This window comes from Zonotrichia albicollis, chromosome 4, assembly GCF_047830755.1.
Source record: "Zonotrichia albicollis isolate bZonAlb1 chromosome 4, bZonAlb1.hap1, whole genome shotgun sequence".
Lineage (NCBI taxonomy): Eukaryota > Metazoa > Chordata > Aves > Passeriformes > Passerellidae > Zonotrichia > Zonotrichia albicollis.
Window position 1 is genome coordinate 34,785,156 of NC_133822.1, and position 17,843 is coordinate 34,802,998.

The 17,843-nt window shown below is 40.6% G+C and overlaps 1 protein-coding gene across 7 annotated transcripts in view; it reads left to right on the forward strand.

The window, feature by feature from the left end:
• Positions 1 to 409: 409 nt before the first annotated feature.
• Positions 410 to 17,843, forward strand: part of TNRC6B (trinucleotide repeat containing adaptor 6B) — a 128,017-nt gene continuing 110,583 nt past the window's right edge. For 4 of the 7 annotated variants that reach the window (XM_074539420.1, XM_074539425.1, XM_074539426.1 and 1 more), the window contains exons 1-3: positions 410 to 643; positions 12,742 to 12,814; positions 17,702 to 17,800. In XM_074539420.1, coding sequence (XP_074395521.1) covers positions 17,747 to 17,800 — 54 coding nt within the window. In that variant the 5' untranslated portion in view covers positions 410 to 643; positions 12,742 to 12,814; positions 17,702 to 17,746. Of the gene's footprint in view, positions 644 to 831; positions 1,063 to 12,741; positions 12,815 to 17,701; positions 17,801 to 17,843 lie in introns of those variants that run through there. The other 3 variants (XM_074539421.1, XM_074539423.1, XM_074539427.1) reach the window with 2 other exon arrangements.

Sequence of the window (17,843 nt, forward strand, 5' to 3'; positions counted from 1 at the left end):
TAGGGCGGAAGGGCGGGACAAGTAGAAGCGGGCGCGCGAGTGCCCCATTTAAGGGGCAAATCTCGCACCTAACTGGCAGAGGAAGAAGGGGCGGGAGCCAGTGATAGATGTGAAGGGGGGCAATGCTAAACGGTGACAGCCAGCAAATGCAGCCAATCGGCGGGCGTGTAGTGACACGAGAATCCAATCAAAAGCACCGAGAGGCGGTGCTCCTCCGTGATTGACGTACATTCTGACTAATGGACGGAGAGATCCCCCAAACTCTTCCCAATGGGCAGCGTGAAGGGGCGGAAAGGGGAGAGGAAGGAGAAGACGAGCAGGCAGGACAACCAATCAACGCGGGGGTCGGCGGGGCGCCGTCCAATGGGCGGTGCGAGGGGCGGTGCGGGGGCGTGTCCCAGTGTGTTTGGGTTCGTGCTCCTCGGGGGAGGGAGAGACGGCGGCGAGGAAAGTTTGGTTTTGGTTTTTTTTTTCCCCCCCCCCCGGTGGTGTTTTTTTGGCGGCGCCGGCGGAGCGGGGGGGGGTACGCTTTTCGCAGCTTCTTCGCCTTTTGCTTCCTGGGGTTCGTGTTTCCCGGGCGGGCGGAGCCGCCCCCGGCACTGAGAAGAACGGGGGCTCCGCGCACCGCGGCGGCGCCTCGGCGGTGAGTGCGGGACGGGCCCCCCACCTATTCCCCATCCCGGCTCCCGCCGCGGGACTCCCTGGCAGCCCTTCCCGCCCTGCGGACCCTCGCGCCGCCTCTGAGGGGCCTCTGGCGCCGGGCCGCGCTGCCGCGGGGCGGGGGAGGGACGGGGGGGCCGGGCCGGCGGGAGGGGCCCCGAGCGGCGGCGGCTCAAGGGCGCTGCCCCGGCGGCGGCGGAGCGGCCGCTGCTCCCGCCCCGACCCCGCCGAGCGCCTGTCCCGGGGCACAGCCGGGCGAGCGCTGCCCCCTCCTCGCCTCACGTGCGGCCGCCGTGCGCCGCGGCTGCGCCCCCGTGCCCCCACCGCCCCCTCCCGCTCCACACAGGGCCCCGGGGGAGAGCCGCCCGCCCAGCCCGCCGGATCACCCAGGCCGGGCAGGAGGTACGGCGGCGGAAACACTCCGAGGAGCCCTGGTGTGGATGGGGAAAAAAAGTGCTGTAGTGTGGGGACAGAGCCGAGGTTGCGTTGGTACCGCTGCAAACCGCGCTGGATGAGCGGGACGTGATGCTGGTGAAGATGTGTGTGTATATACGATGGGTGGGTGGGGAGTGTGACCGTGTTCAGAGGTGTGTCCTAGGGGGGAAAAAAAGTTTCCCCAGCTGTTTGTAGCAAGATGAGGGAATGTTTGTTTCTGGAGACGCTTCGCTGGCTGTGGATAAGCGCTGCTTGCAGCGTGGTATCTTGCAAGCTCAGATCTGCTTCGTGAAAGTGTATGTAGGAGGATCTACTACAGCATACAGCTGAGGCTTGTTGAATAAACCGAAGACTCAACAAAGTGTTTTCCTAGCTAAAGTAGAAATGCTTACTGATGTAAACAGTGCTTGTTTTTCCATGGTAACGTTTCACTAACCTTATGTACATTTGTTAAAATACCTCTTTGTAAAGTTAACGTTTTTACAATCCATTAATTACTATTTTTAAATCATAACTTGCTGGAGTTCAGTTTACAACCTCTACAAAACGTATGACGTTGTCGTTGACGTCTACAAACGTTGTCAAGTTTACAACCTCTACTAAAACTGTGACTTTTTCTGCAAAATAGATAGGTAGGTAGATCTTTAGGGGTTGTATTTGAAAGGTCTGTTTTACCTAGTGTTTTCCAGTAATATCGCCGTCCATATGAATGGATTTTGGAAATTCGTTCCTGCTACAAGTGTTGTAGAGGCGATAGCTTTGATTCATAGGGTTATTAAATATGTGCACAAGTTCGAGCAGCTTTGTAGTTAGCTTGTGCACAGCGCAGTTGCTCAGCAATGCCCTCCTCTCCTGCGGTGACTCTCTAAGGGTGCAGATTCCTTGGAATGCGCTCTGGTGAGATGTGAGTGAATGCTCTCATCTGCTGCAGTTCCCAAGGCCCCGAGCTAAAAGATAAGCTCCAGTTTTTCTACACGAGCTCTGGATCGTGCAGGGTCTGCTGGGTAGATGTATCTCGGGGGAGGGCTCTGCAGGGGTGACTTTTCACCTGAGTTTTACTGAGTTGCAGATGTAACTAGACAATTCCCCAGCCAAGGAATCACCCTGCGAAAAGCTGAGGCTGGACATGGGGGAAGGGAGCCCAGAGGGGTGTTAGCTGTGTGTTAGATTTTCTGCTGTGAGGTTTTGGGGCAGTAAGGTACAGGCACAAGTGTCTTAGTAGAGAGTAGGTGAGGTCATCACTAGACATTTGTCTTGTTTTGCTATACTGCAGGTGTGCTGATGGGCAAAATGTTATTGGGATGCTTACAGGGAATCACCTGGATCCTGTAATATGGAAGTCCTGGTAAAAATGCAATGATAAACCAGTCAGTGTCTCTTGATTAGGCAGACTTTTGAATTAATGCATTATTCCAGTTTCTGTATATCTGCAAATTTAGCTAGAGATCTACACTTTTTTTTCAATAATAAGTTCAAACGTTTGGACATAGAAGTCTTGATAAGGCTTAATCTGCCAGTGTTTGTGTGATAGAATAGTCCAATAAAGCATTTAGGTTGCATGTATGTCGTGGCTTTGCTTGATGATGCTTGTTTCATCATTAAAACTTGATGTTGGAGGATGAATTCAGAGGAGGAAGCCTCAGGAGAGAATTTTGTGTAGCTCTGAGGTAGTGTATTTTACCTTAGATCTGCCTCCTATCATAGCAAGTAAGAGATTAGAAATTAATTTTTTGCAGAATAATGCATAATAAAAGTTATATGTAGAGATAGCTGCATCTAGAACAGAATAGCTGCAGCCAGAATGCTGGGAAGAATTGAAGGACTGCTTTAAAAATAGTAATTTGAAAATATGTTCAAGTGGGGTTTGTTCTCTGGGGTTTTTGAGTGATTTTTTTTCCCTTTTGGTGAAGCTGGTGTACTTCTGCTCACAGAAGAGATTGGATTTACAATTAAGCAGTAGGAACTGGAGATCATAGAATAAGTCTAAGAAGCTTAGTTATTGACTTGAATGAGTTTATTAATGGTTTGGTTACTCTATTTCCATTTTCTGCAAAATGCTTGGATGCAGTCTGTTCTAGTCACTTACTGCCATTATTGTGTTTATTTTCTTGGAAATCTTTATGCATAAATATTGTCTGCTTTGTGCAGTAATAAAAACTAAGTCATATTCCAATTTCTTTGCAATGGCTTTTCTCAGTCATTGCTCATAGTGCTGCTATCAGATTCACAAATTCTGCAATACTTCTGCTTACAGCATTCCTAGCATTTTACAACTATTCAGCTCTTTATCATTAGTTGTTCTTCTTCACTCAGCTTTAACCTGTGTGTAGTTTGGGTCAGTAGATGAGTTTTTGTGAAGAACTGGCGTTGTTTGTTTTCTCACGATAAATTAAATGTGTTTAACACATAGATATAGAGGGAGGTACCTGATACTAGCACATATGTACCACTGGTCTTCTTTAAAACTAGAAGTTTTCTGTCACCTCTGCTTGTAAAGTGTATTTGCTCTGGATTTGCTTTTAATGGTCTGTTTCTTCCATTTTCAGAAATTTTAATAATGAAATGTTTCACTGTCTTAGGGAAAGAATAGCAAGGGAATGTCAGTCTTCAGTTCTAATTGCAAGAACCTAGCACAGAGATGTTGAGCAGACAGTAACATGCATTTCTAATGGTTTGACCAGTTGTGGTAGAAAAATACATGTATTCTTGCTAACAGTCCTCCTCAGCTTAGTATTTACTGTCTTTCTCCTTTTTCAGATAAAACATATATAGTAAGGTTGCTTGTTCTTGATAGCAAACAGAGTGTGGAATATGGACTGAAGAATTCATGTTAATTTCTTGTGAATCCAAACAAAACTTTTGGCCTCTATCTGCTAATAAAACTAGGGGCACTTTTTGGTACTTGGGCCAGCTGTCACTGTCAGACAAGTCGTTGCCTGCTGGTATTTCAGCTTGCGAGGTGACCGAGGTGACCGGGGTGAGAGTAATCAGGATATTCTGACTGCTGTTCCCTGGCCCTTTCAGCGGATAATAAAACTCTTATGCTTCCTTACATTTCTCTTCTGCTTGTGCCTTCTTTGTGTTGCGCTTCTACTCATTATTTTTTATTTCTTCAGGGGAGTAAACATGCTTTGCTGGAAGGCGTTGGTGTCACTTATTTTTTCTCCTTTAGAGCAGTAGGCAGTGAGTATGTTAAATTTGTTTTTTCCCTTTGCCTTCTTATAGCGGTTAGAGGGAGAGGGTGTTTTTACACTTATTATGGTTTGCATCATGTTGTAGGGGAATGTTCTGAGGTTTTGAAGTTTTCATCAGCGTGAGGGTTGTGGTTGGAGTTTGGATGTTCTCCGTGTTTACCATGCAGTGAGCTATGGAGATGACCTTTTCCAGTTTCAGCCAGTCAGTACGGATTGCGTTTCTGGGCCCTGCCAGCTTTAGTAGTTCTGAAATTGGATATCGTGCATGTATTTCCTGATTTAATGTCTGTGGATCAGAAAAAACTCAATAGTTCCTCTGTGAGAAAATCTGGGAAGCAAGTTAATGTTCTAGCTGAAACTTAATACTGTTTAAATTTTTTAAAATATCTACCTAAAAAAGTAAAATGGACCTGAAAGCAGCTCTTAGCCAGTTTAGCTTTTAAGTCCGTGGAGTAACATCAGGAGAAATGGGAGGTATCATAAGGCAGCACTTGTGCTGTGTGCTACAGGATACAGGTCATAATAAATGTGTAAAAAATAACCTGGAAGTTGGTATATTTTGACCATGTTAGACAGAAGATGAGAGGCTGGAAAGCTAATTAGCAGATGAAAGGATAAGAAGCAAAGTTGCAAAACAAAGAGTTGATAATTTTAGATAGGCTGACAGAGGATTAGTCAAAAGGCGATACAACGATATCGTGTTGCTTGTATGAGGGGAAGTCCTCTAATCCATCTAAATGAGTAATGAAGTAAAAGTCATTGATGTTTTTACTTGCATTTAATTTCTGTACTTTTATCATGACTCTTGACAGTGTCATAAAAAGTGCTATAAAGAAAAACAACCTGGGAGAATTTTTCAGTAGTGTATTGGGTTTTTCATTAGTAAAGTCAGTTCTGTAACAGGAGAAATTTAAGCCCTTTGATTTGGTAGTAGTCTACAAAGAACACAGTTTTTGCAAATACTGTTGGCTTTCTTCTGGTAAGTTTGAAGATTTTTCAGATTCTGAAAAATCAGCCTCTGTTTTGCTTGTTGGAAATGCTTCTTCCTGTTCCACTGATCCCCTTGTATCCTAGGGTTGCAGGGTTTTTTTTCCTACTCAAGTCCCTCCTATTTTCTTACCATAAGCACTGGTTGTACCTGCAGTTCTCTTATGTGTTGTTCATGTGGCAAAAGCAGACTTTGTGAGAGAATTTCACTAGTTAAATTAAATGTATGATTTTCAAGTCCAGAATGTTTGGAAAGGTTTTTGCTGCCCTTCTTGTTTTAGGACTGGTCTGATAGGTCTCCACATGGTCAGAGCTAAGGAACTGCTGGGCTGTTCATGGCAATCCCATCCCCAACTTCCCTGGCCCTGTGACCTCTCTGCATAAGTCTCCCAGCAGTACCACGTGAGTGGTAGGAAAGACAGGAAACCCACCTTTGGGAAATAGAAGGAGCTCTTCAAGGACTTGCCATTCTACTGTGGATAAATCTATTTTGGCCTTAGGGTGATCCACCAGTGACAATGGGAGTGGGTCCTCTCATCCCACTGCTTCTTACAGCCAAGAGATACAAATTACTCAGCACTGGTGTCAGTGACCTCGAGTTAGGAACTTCTGTGTTTAGGAGCTGAAGAGAGCCAGGTTTGAACCCATGTTTAAAGGTTCTTTCCTGGACATTTGAGAACATTTTAGCTCTCTCCTGGCACATTTGGGGATCCTTAGAAATAATCTGATGTCTCTTTCTGGAGAAGATGTACACAGAGTACATTTTCTTATTACAGCTGAGAGTATATTCTGCTTTTTACACAACACTACAGTAACTTTGTGATTTAAAAGCTTTTCCAGAAGTTAGATTTTGTAGAAGATTAAATCACCTATACACTCACTTACTTTACCATTATAGTGAAACACTATTTCAAACCTCTGGGGTTTCTGTTGCTTGCACACTGACTTGAGAAACAGTAAGTTAATAGTATTAGAGGGTGCAGCTGGCATGAGGAATGATGAGGAACTTGGGGAAAAGTGTTAGGATAATATTTTGATTTAAAAATTTGCCTCTGAGATAGAGGAAGAGAATGTGTCCCCTCACCCCAGCTTCTTACAAAAATCAAAATATACTTCAGAACAAATTATGATCCATCCTTGATCTGAAGTAGCCCAAAATCCCTTTAAGAGAGAAGGCCATAATACATATTGCTCTAAATAGTTGCTTTTAAGCATTTTCATCTACTTTTATGGGGTTTAGTATCTTTGCTTGTGACCCTCTCTGGGATTTTTATGTATTGAGATTTTTCCTGGATGTATTAGTGTTATTAAAACAGCATTCTTACATTGGTGTAAATAGAGCAGTTTCACTCTGTGTTGGGAATGTGTTTATTCTGATAACGATGTTTGGGGGTTTTATTTTCAAGGTTTTGTTTGTTTTTTAAGTTCCACTTAACTGCTTCAAGTAAGGAGCTAAAAAAAGAGTGCTTTGGCGCCAGTGTGTGTCTATGGAGGATATTTTACTGTTACAACCACTGTAATTTAAATTCTTACCCTTCCATATGTATTTGGATTCTGAGAAAAGTTTGTTTAAAATTAAATTTTTGGTATTTTTGTTTGTCAAATGGCTGAGATTCTGCATTATCAGGTTTAAGTTGTGTTGTATCAGATGTCTGTTCTGACAAATTAAAATGCAGATGAGTCTTCTTTTGAAGAGAACAAAAATGAGAGTCAAGCCACAGTGCTTATTTGTGACTGTTCATTAAGATTCATACCATTTCTCATTGACACTGCAAAAAAACCAATACTTAATATTTTCTCACATTTGAAATGGGTTCTCACATTTAAAATGGATCTTGTCTTTACTATTCCCTACAATACTATAGCATTTCCCTGCCCCTCATAATAAGTGTCTTTTTTTTTTTGGTGATTTCCTACAGGCTCAGCTCATGTTTTTCCTATCCCTTCAAGTCAAGGTGCAATAGTAAAGCTAAAATTGAGTTTTTATCATTATAGCTGTGCTTTTTGCTTAGATAAATGTTTGGGTGCTTCAGGATCTGCTCGTCTGCTTTCTGCAGCTGGTGTGGTGGCAGCCTGAAGAGCAGGTGTAGATTTTAGTTGGTGTTCAGTGTTTCTGTTATATTTAATAAAAGCTTAGGGGAAGTTGCCTGTGGTTCTGATGGCACTCACTTTGATAAATGGTACTTGAAAGGGGGAAGATGTATTTTATTGCAAAGCTAGGCTTTTCCACACATTTTTTAAACTCCATAGTTGTTGTAGATTAGCTGCCCATAATTTTCTTTGCTTGGCCCTTTTAATTTTTAGTGTACTCAGAGGCACAACCAAAACTGGCTGATAATACTTTCATTTGTTGGAAGTTAACTGCTCTGCTTCTTTCATATTCAAAGTCCAACTTTCTCTTCCCTGTCCCTGGCAATTTATGTATTGTGGAAAAAGCTTCATATTGAGAGAAGCTTCCTGTTGATTGTAAACTGAATTAGACTGTGGAGAAAACAGATAAAAGTCCCATTGTGTCAAATACTTTTTAACATTGTCTAATAAGCAAAGGAAAACGCTCCGACAGTGTTACATTGTGGTGGCCTGAGGGCAAGAATACAGTGACATAACCAGCCCTAAGCCTGCACTTAACCAATGCTGGATCGTGTTGCTGTCACCAGTTGAAGGTAACTAGATAAACTGGTGCTGCCTTGTGTATGGATACTGTATATCAGCTTATGTCACCCCTGCCACAGCTGGGTATGTAAGTAAACTGAAAGTAACTTTAGTCTTTCGAAGTTTGGACAAAAAAATAACTGAGGTTTTGTGTTACTGCATTTCCAGTTTAATAAAGGATGAACAAAAAGTAAAATGTAAGTGAAGCACATTCCAAACTAGGAGCAACTTTCAAGAGCTGGGTTTTTAAATGTGGTGTGAGAGCTTGACAGTGGCAATCAGTTGTCATGTAGTTCAAGTAGGTAGCCTAAAGGCAGACTTTTATGTTTTTGGTTGTAATAGTAAACTGGGTTACTTTGCTTTTAAATGCCACTTTCAGAGGAAATAAGATGCGCAAGTTGAAGAATCTTTTTGTGCCAAAAGTCTGAACATTTAGGGCCCTGACCTCACACGTAGCTGAGCGTGTCTGAAGCTCTTCTTGCACGTAGTTCCACATTCAGTAGTACTAACTAAACATGTGCAGCAAAGATTGCAGTGTTGAGGACTAGCATTGTATCAGTAATAATTTGCATTGTGTTTTTAAATTTATAAATTAGCCATAAGAAGGAGTGTGTTGCCTCATTCCTTTGAAGAAAAAGCTTTGTTGAATATAAAACAGATTTTTGAAAATTAGCTTCCTGTTCCTTTCTTAGGTGCTGAAATAGCTGAAAAGTACAATTCAGACTGATGTCACGCTATAAATATTGATGAAGTTCTATTTGGCAGCTGGTTATGTTCAAAGTTGGTATTTGCAATTATAGTTTAGAATTATTTGCTTAACAGCTCAGCATTTGTTTTCTTTGACAATAATAGTGCTGAGATCTTGGACTTCTCTGCATGTATAATTATGTTAGTGAGAAGTCAAAATGTCCTTGTATAAGAGAACCTCTCTGTTACTAATCATTAGAAGTGAAATAAATATGGAACATTATTTTGGAAAATTTCAGGGTGGAAGCTATGCAAGAGTGAAGTTTAAAAAGCAGAAAAAGCAGATTGTGACTTAAGCTTCGTTCTCCATCCCAATCCCCCGGCCTTCCTCCCTCCTGGCCGTGTCCTGGCTCAGGCTGGCTGGAATCCTGTGCCCGAGGCTGTCACAGGATGCAGTGCCGGGCCCCAGAGCCTTTCTCTGCAGCAGGGGATGCCCGTCTGCCCCCGTGCCTGCTGGAGGACTTAGTGCTGCTGTGAATTCCTTAACAGCACAGCTCTTCTTGCAAAAGCAAACAAAGCTAAAGGACAGTTTTAACCTAGGAAACTTCCATACTCTTCTGGTTAAACCCAAGAAGATTGTGAGAAGTAGGTAGTTTAAAAGGTACAGTATCTTCCAGTCCTGTCCTGCCTGTGAATGATTTTCAGTAATGTTGTCTTTAGCTCTTGTAATTGCTGCTGTCAGTGAATAAGCACCGTTCCCCCTTTCCTCTGCACCAGGCTGCTTACCACCTTATCAGTTTTCATTTAGTTACTGCTGCTGGGTTTGATAAACATACTGCAGTGTGGGACTGGAGGAGTGTTACTGGGGGTTCAAAAGGAAACCTTTGATCTTGACTTGACTTTAGTAGTATGAATAATCTGACAGGATGATTCTCTTGGGATTATCAGCAGTAAAGGAGTTATTTATAGCTTTCAGGTTTAAAGTTGAGCTGTTGAGAAGCAGGCTTCTCACTCATCACAACGTTTTGCTTAAGATGGACAAAAATGCTTTGTGTCTTTAGTCTAATACAACATCCACTCTTCACCTGTCCTTAGAGAACTCTGGTATTCTGAAGACTTTGTCACTTTGCAAATGCCCTGAAATAAACACTTGTTTGTTTGTTTGTTTGTTTAAGTGGTAATTTGTTTCCAACTTTGCAAAACTAATCTCTTGAGTGGGTTAAACTTTGATGTGGAGTGCAAAAAGCAGCTGGTATTCTCAACTCACTATGTTTTAATTCCTTGCTGCTCCAGGTATCACCATAACTCTTACTGTGATGCTGGCTGCCCAGAAGATTCCATCAGTCAGTTAAAACACAGCACTCCCAACAACCTCAGTTTGATAGCTTTCATAAATGATGTGGTGTAGAGTGTTGAAGGTCTTGAAGAGAAAAAGTAGAAATAATTTTGAGGGTATTTTGTTACATATGTATATTGTATCTACACACATATACATGTATATGTACATAAATGTGTGTGTATATATGCTTCAGTCACAGTGAAAATACAGGGTGGAACACAGCACAAAGGACTTTGGAAAACTTAACCACTTGGCAGCCTTTGGCTGATTGTAGTTGGGATGTAATCTTGATTACAGTTGAGAAGTGATGTGTAGTGTACAGGAGGTTGCTGTAGCAAAGTGAGGACAAATACCTTTTATGTTCACTGCAATCTTTAATGGATTCTTTAGCCTAACTGGTATGAGCAGAAAAGAAGTGAGGTTTGTGCTGCTTTGTACAGTAGAAAGTGGCAAAATGTGTAAGCAAAGCATTTCTCTAAATAAGCTTTTCTGTTTGCTTTTCCTTAACTGGGAGGAGAAACATTTAGCACCTTAAATGTTGTTTATGTAAATGGTTTGGAACGCTGGGAAGGTGATGATGAAGTATTCTGTCCTTCTGTTTCAAGACTGTCTTTAGACTCAAAGGCTAGAGCCAGGATTTTCTAAACTGCAAGTCTGATTTAGGACCATTTGAGAAGTATCCCTTTGCATGTTTCACATGTCTCCCTTAACAATGAATCAGAAAGGGTGACATTGTTTAATGAGAAAAACCCACAAATTCATTAATGATTGGATTTGCTTGAGCAGATCACGTTCTGTAGTTGTCCTTTTTAAACCGCATGACATCTTCAGGAGCGCTCCATTTTATGAAATGGTTTGTATTTGATATGTTCATGTAAAAGGACTTAAGTGCTGTGAAATGAGACGTGTGTTTTGTTCATATAGGTTTTTAACTTCTTTTTGGTCCTTCTGTTCTCATGTTACTTTGGAAGAGCAGTACAGAGTAATGTATCTATTCCAAGTTACAGCTATTTATCTTGTTAAAAGTACTTGTGTCATATTTACATGAACAGCTGAAACATTTTCCGTATGTTACCAAAAACATCAGTGCAAAGAATTAAATACAGAACAAAAGATGAAGTTGTGCAGCCAATGCTAAATTAAACATAATGGACACCCTTTCTCATGTCATGTTTTGCTGTAGAACACCATAGTGATTTTGTGGGATATGGGACTGCCCTTCCTGAATATTCCTCTGGATTTTTTTCTGTGAGAGATTGAGGATTTCTGCCTTTTCCCATTCCTCCCAGCTGCTTTGTTTAGAGTGATATCTTTAGTTCGTTTTCCCTTGAAGTACTAATCCTTCCTGGATTTCCTTCCACCTAAGTAATGCAAAGAGATTGTTCTAAACCATGTGAAATAAAGAGGTTGCAAATCCTCCTCTCAAACTCCAGTAATATCTCTCCTTCTACCAAATTACTTGGTTACAAGTTATGTTTCCATCTTCAGCCTTGAAAAGTGAAGTGGAGAATTCCCATCACAGCGAGACCTGGGTTGTCCTGGGTAATTTTTATAGTAAATCATGACTTGCACTGCTGCTGTGCTGTGGGTGAAAAACCATGAAATATTTCTGTGTTGTTTTGAAGTTGTGAATGACTTGAAGCCAACTTCTCATATCCTAATTGAGTATGGGACGTTTTTGTTTATTTACGTCAGCAGCTGGTTTCTGTAGGATGATGTTTTAAGACATCTTGAGGCCTTTTGAGCAGAGTGTGCTCTTGGTTGCTTTATCAGAATCACCCCACAGCATAAATCAGAACCAAGTTCAAAATTAAAGTTTGCATCTGTAAAACCTTTTCTCACTAGCAAAGGGACAGGTAAACCACAGTAGCAGGTAAGACACTCTTTTGTCACCAAATGTATTTTCTAGTCAGAAATTGTTTGAATTGAAATCATGCCCAGAAAGCTCTTAGTTAATGCTAGAAGATCAGGAAAAAAAAATTAACTCAGTTTATGGCAGTTAGTCCAATGACAGGAATGCTTTGTTCCTAAATAATGCTGCACATTAAGGAGTAGTATGATGCAGTGAATTTAGAAAAGCACCATTTGTTCATATCTCCTACAACAAAGCTGAATAATGGCAACTGGAATAATTTAGATTTTAGTGATGTTGACTTGGATGTATAGTGGTAAACTGATGGTTCTGGTCTTCTTTTGATTCCTGGAACTTGGTTATGTTTTACAAAACCAAAACTGAAGTATTTAATACTAGCTGTGTATGATTTGGAGTGGGCATGATTGTAAGCCAGTGTAGTGCTGCTACGTTACCCTTTCAAAATAGGATTAAATACCTGACAGCTGGTAGGTATGGGATTCATTTTTACACATAATATTTAATATTCAGGAGTTAATGTAGGATTATGTAATCTCTTCCCTTGACTGCAAGGAAGCACGCTTATGTGTGTTCTCTCAGTTCCTGTACAAGAAACCAGTTTCACTGCATGTTTTGCCCAGTTGTGAATAGAAATTATGTTTCTAGAGCCTCCTATTGTTCTGTTGTATCTCATAGTCAGTAGGAGATTCTCTTACACATGCTACCAGTGTTTACTGTTTTTCCACATTTGGATGTGAGGGTGTGGGGAGAATTTTAAGAAAATATTTTCCTGATGGCAGCCTATTCCTTTCATTTCTGTGCACCTAGGTTTGCTGAGCTTTGGAGACAGCTGACTTTGGTTTTTATATTTGTTTTAAGTTTACTAATGACCACAGTTGATTGACGTTTTAATTTTTTTTTTTGTCTCCTTTTAGGGTTTTGTTTTTGCACTGAATGTAGCCAGGACGGATCCTTGTGGGCTTTGGCAGCCCTTGGAAACTGTCAAAGGTAAAAATCAACCCAAGCTCAATATTGTGATCTTGAAAGTTGGAGGTGAGAAGAGCAATAGCCTATGCTGGTTCTTAAGATACTGTAGGATGTAAATCTGTATTCATGTGCTTTCTAGTGTGTTATTTCCTGTGGGTTTGTGTGTGAAGTTTATGTTACTGCCTGATGAGATTTGTTTCTGTAAGCTGAAGTTGATATGTGTGATATATCACTTTCTTTAAAAATTAGTTCATTTATGTTGAGATTTTTTAACTCACTGGAATTGGGAAGTGATTATTTCCTATAAGCAATAAAGTTATAGTCAAAGGTTTTTTATCTTCTGAATGCTCTTGCTTGCAGAACAACTTGCATTTAAAGTGACAAAAATACTCTTTTCTTCTTCTGTACGTTAAATTTTATGTTGCTTTTGTACATTCTTAACAGACTCAATGTAATACGATGCTTTAGCAATTCAATCCAACGTGGTTGCATCATGTGTTAAAAATGACCATTTTGTCTGTACCTAGAGGCTGGTGTGTCCGTACCATTGTGTCAGACAAGCACAGTCTCATTTAAGTCACTGTTCAGTCAGTGAGTGCCTTGTTCTAGCTGCTCTTGTTTCAAGTGTGCCATGTACACGAGATCGCTGCCCTGGGAGAGCGCTGGTGTGCCTGCTTTGCTTTGGGACACAGTTTGGGACCTGCCTTCCATTGCTGCTAAATGTCTGTGGTGGTGACATTTGGTGCAGCCTTACTGCCCTTCAGGGGGTTTCCAGTGGGCCATATCCACTTTAGACTTGGGAATTCACAGGAATCACGATTGGCTGTACATTAATAAGTGCTTCTCTCACAGCTGCACTCTTTAAGAACTTCAAGTATGTTTTTTCTTCATTATCTGATGAAGAATGGATTTTCTCTTAAATCCATATTTGATTCCTGCTGCCAATCTATAAAAAAGTGTTGCTGCATGAAATACCCTTGAATTAGACAAGGTGCTTAGTCCCAGTGATGCCTGGTTGATGAAACCAAATTTGAAATCGTTGGAATTCTGGCTCTCTCTTGCTGTTGAGAACTTTCTATTTTTCTAAGCTGGACACTTCTACACGGAGAGAAAATTAGGCCCAGAGGAAGTACCTTATTCACTGGTATTGGTTTTCAGGGATTTATAAGTATATGGAAATTTTGTTCAGGTTTTGCTTGCCAGAGTGTGTTAGAATGCAGTAATGCAGGATGGTATCCATAAGGACACTGCTTACCGGAGTGACTGATAACTGCATTTAATCTCTCATGCTGATCCCAGTGAACAAAACCAGTACATCTTTGCTGAAGAAAGACATGGAGCAAAAATAGGACTAAAATCTAATTGGATTATCCCAAAACCATACTGTTTAATGGCAGGACAGTATTGCAGTAGACATTAAAGTTGGTAAGAAATCCTGCTCGTTCATATTAATGAATGTTTTAACCTTTGAGAATAGATTCTCATCACTGTATTACATTTAAAGAGTTAAATAAAAGTTGTACCTAAGTTTGGATATGCATTTGTTACATCATATGTGGCATACCAGTGCATTGCTATTTGTCAGGCCTTCCTTGGTGTTACCTTACTCCAGCTGAAGTTAGTTAATTTTTCTGAAGGATATCAGGTATAAAAAATTGAGGGATTTCAGTCCCATTTCAAGTAGTTTGGGTGGATATATGTAAGGGTAGAAGAAGATTATCTTACTTTTGACCTTTTCCAGGAGTGACTTTCTTGATAGGTGCTGGATCTGAAAAATCTAAATGGGCTGTCTATAAACTTTCTTTTTATCACCTGGGAACTTGACATATCATATTAAATATTGAATATAAGTAAACAAATGCCTTTAGGCTTTTGGCATTTTCCTGATCCTACAGGATGCTAGTACAAATTCTTCCTTCCCATCCTTCCTCCATGTATAAAATCAATGACCCTGTGTGTCACCTTCGGGACTCTGCTCAGAAGCTGGTGAGCTGCAGAGGGGATGTCTGTAACATGGAATAATTATGTTAATTCTTCATGTGCTGGCAAAAAGCTGTCTCTGTGGGCTAAGAAGTCACCCTCAGCTGTAAATGACTGCTGCAAAAGTCTGCCACAGAGGCAGTGTCCCATGGCTTCAGAAATCTGGAAATGCCTCTTTTTGGCAATAAATAAACTTGCAGTGCAGCATTCTTGTGCCAGTGGCTAAAGGAATCAATGATTCATGGATGCAAAAGAACATAAAAATTATTGAATTTGGCTCATAGTTTGTTGGAGGATGTTGGGTCTCCTGAAGGAACCCAGAAGCAAATGCAATGAAATATTAAAAAAACCCAAACCAAACAACAAAAGGACAGTGTTCAGCAAAACTTCCTCTTGCAACACCTTTTATAGTCTGTAGCTTAGGCTCTTCCTGCACCAGCTAAAAATTTTTGTTGGTGGATTTTCTTTTTCCCTTGTCAAGTTTTCTAGTAAATTACTGAGCCTTTTAGAACTTCTAGCTTTTTACCATCCCATGTGAGCGAGTTCACTCTAAGTAAGTATTGTATGACATAATATTATGGTTTTTTAAAATGTTAAAGCAAATAAAACATTAATTAGGGGATAAATAAAGGGAGAAAATGGAAATTATAAAAAAGAAAGTACAATGGAGAAGCAAAAGAGTTGATTCATTCAATTTCGTACTCTAATCTCTTGAGTTCTGGATAGTTCCAGTGTATTTAATCTGTTGTCTGTGGAAGAGCTTGCTTTTCTTTGTTCTTGTAGCCTTTCCATTTTTTAAAATTTCCTAGTTCTGCTGACCTTTTCTTTCCTCCTTTGAGATGCACTGGTTGGTAGTTTTTTTGTCTTCTTCCAGGATAGTATATAAAAACTGGAGTCAAATACTGCCAATTCCTCTGGTAGTGAGGGATCTCAGAAGATAAAACATGTCAGTTTTTCAAAGGAAAAATGTTTGAGTTCTTCCACTACTGAATGAAAAGTGACTTCCCCTTGCAGTGCTCTTGGTCTGACCTTTCTGGTCTTGTTTTATGTGTCAGGGTTTTTATAATGCTTCTGTAGCTCAAGTTCATTCTTGCTTGTTTCTCTGACTTCGAGGCCGGGTAAGTGGCACAGGAATCCTTCTGGCCAAAGCTGTTTTGGCTGTTAGACATCAGACTGTCTGTCTAACAAAAATCTGAGGAGCTTCCCAATTACTTGACTCTGATACTGCAAAATCATGCTCCAAAACTCCCAGCTCTGAAAGTTCTGGAGTGGGTTTCAGAAACTGAGCATGGCAAAGAAGTACCATGGACAGGGACTGCCCAGCCTGGCCTCCTCCACTCTTGGTGCAGAACAAAAAGCTAGAAACGTTTGTTCTAGGCAGGAGGATCTTGGCATAGATGTCAAATGCTTAGCATTTGATACTTCTGATTTTTGATTACGTGCTGAAGGCAGAATGTTTAAGTGAGGATTTGGGTAAGAGTTTGATTTTCTCCTCATTCCTTCTTTTCCAGGAAAGGAAATTATTATGCTCCAAGTCTTTACAACTCTTGTGCCTTGCACTAGAGTGTATGATATTACTGAATGTAACAGCTTGTTGGTTGTAAGATTTATTAAGCTGTATGTAACATTTTGTAGCTCCAGGCCCTTAATGTTTATAGAACTTGTTCTTCACTCCTTGAGTCCACCGTGGCAAATGTTGTTGTACCTGTGTGCAGCACAACAGAGGAGGTTGGAGTGCAGGCAGCCTTACACTCTGAACAGACATTAACACGAAGTGAAGGGGGTGCATCATTTAGAAGCTCTCTGTTGCCAGTTTCCAGGCTTGTAATTGCTGCTGTGAAGGTGACAGCAGTTCTGTAGCTGAGGTGCAGAAGTAGAGAGACTTGAAATGGATGTTAAATGCTGGTGCATTTGTGAGGGACAACTGTTAAAGGCCAACAACTCTTGGCTTTAAGAGAACTCTTAACTCAGCGTATTCAGTGTGAGCTCTTACTTTCCATATACCTGGAATGTCAGAGATCTGGTCATGGCTTATGTCTTGCATTTTAAGTGTTAGAGATTCCTGCTGAATTTATGCTGTTGCATTTGATCTCTTAAATTGATTAATTTGATCCATTATCCCAGGAAGATGCCTTATCCTCTGGAGTAGAGGCCATTCTAATCTTAAACAGCAAAGTCTCCCTAGTTGTATTGCATCCTTCCATAAGTTACTTTACAATTTGAAGAATGGAGTTTGGGGTGCAGATTTTGTTCAGTTGGAGCCTTACTGACACTGTCAAACAAATCAGAAAATGATTACGTAGTAGTGTTAAATATTTGAAACACTGGGATCTGTTGACCTGGGTTAAATTGTAAATGCCATCCTGAAGGTAAATGACTTTATCTGTTCCCTGAACTATTTAGATTCTAGAATAGATTTATTTTTAGAATGAAGTCAAGGAAAAAATCCTGAAAGTAAGACTTCAGAGGTATTGTGAGATCACTGGAAGTCTTAACAATTTTTCAAACTAATAACCTTTCGATTGTCTTTAAGCTGTGTCTTTAAAGCTTGTATTTGCACAAAAGCTATTTCCTAGTAAGAAAGAATTGCTCAGCTCTGGTCTGTGTGATAGTTCCTTGCTGACTGTGGCTTTAATGAGTAAAATCAGTGACTAAATTAAGTACTCAGCAATGACACTTTCAAGTTAAAAAGAAAGGAGGATATAACTATTAAGTGTGGTTTTTTTCTTTTAATTAAGTAGTTTTGTCTTATTCTGAATAGCATTTCTCATTTGTGTAAAATGTAAATTTCAGCAAATATATGCAGAATGGCAGCATTAAAGGTCATAGCCTAGAATTGTAGTTTATGTAAACTGCAATCTCACAAAACTTTGTTAAAGGCAGAAAGAGAATTGTTTTTAAAATTTATCTTTTTTGTTTATCTTTTAGGCAGTATTTTGCATTTCTGCAGAGCTTTGCACAGATCCTGTTCCCATGCAAACTGATGAGGGAGAAATACTGGAGGAAGGCAGTCCCAAGGTCAGTGAGGTAAATGCCACTGTGTTTTGGAAGAAGAAAAGCTTGTTTGGCT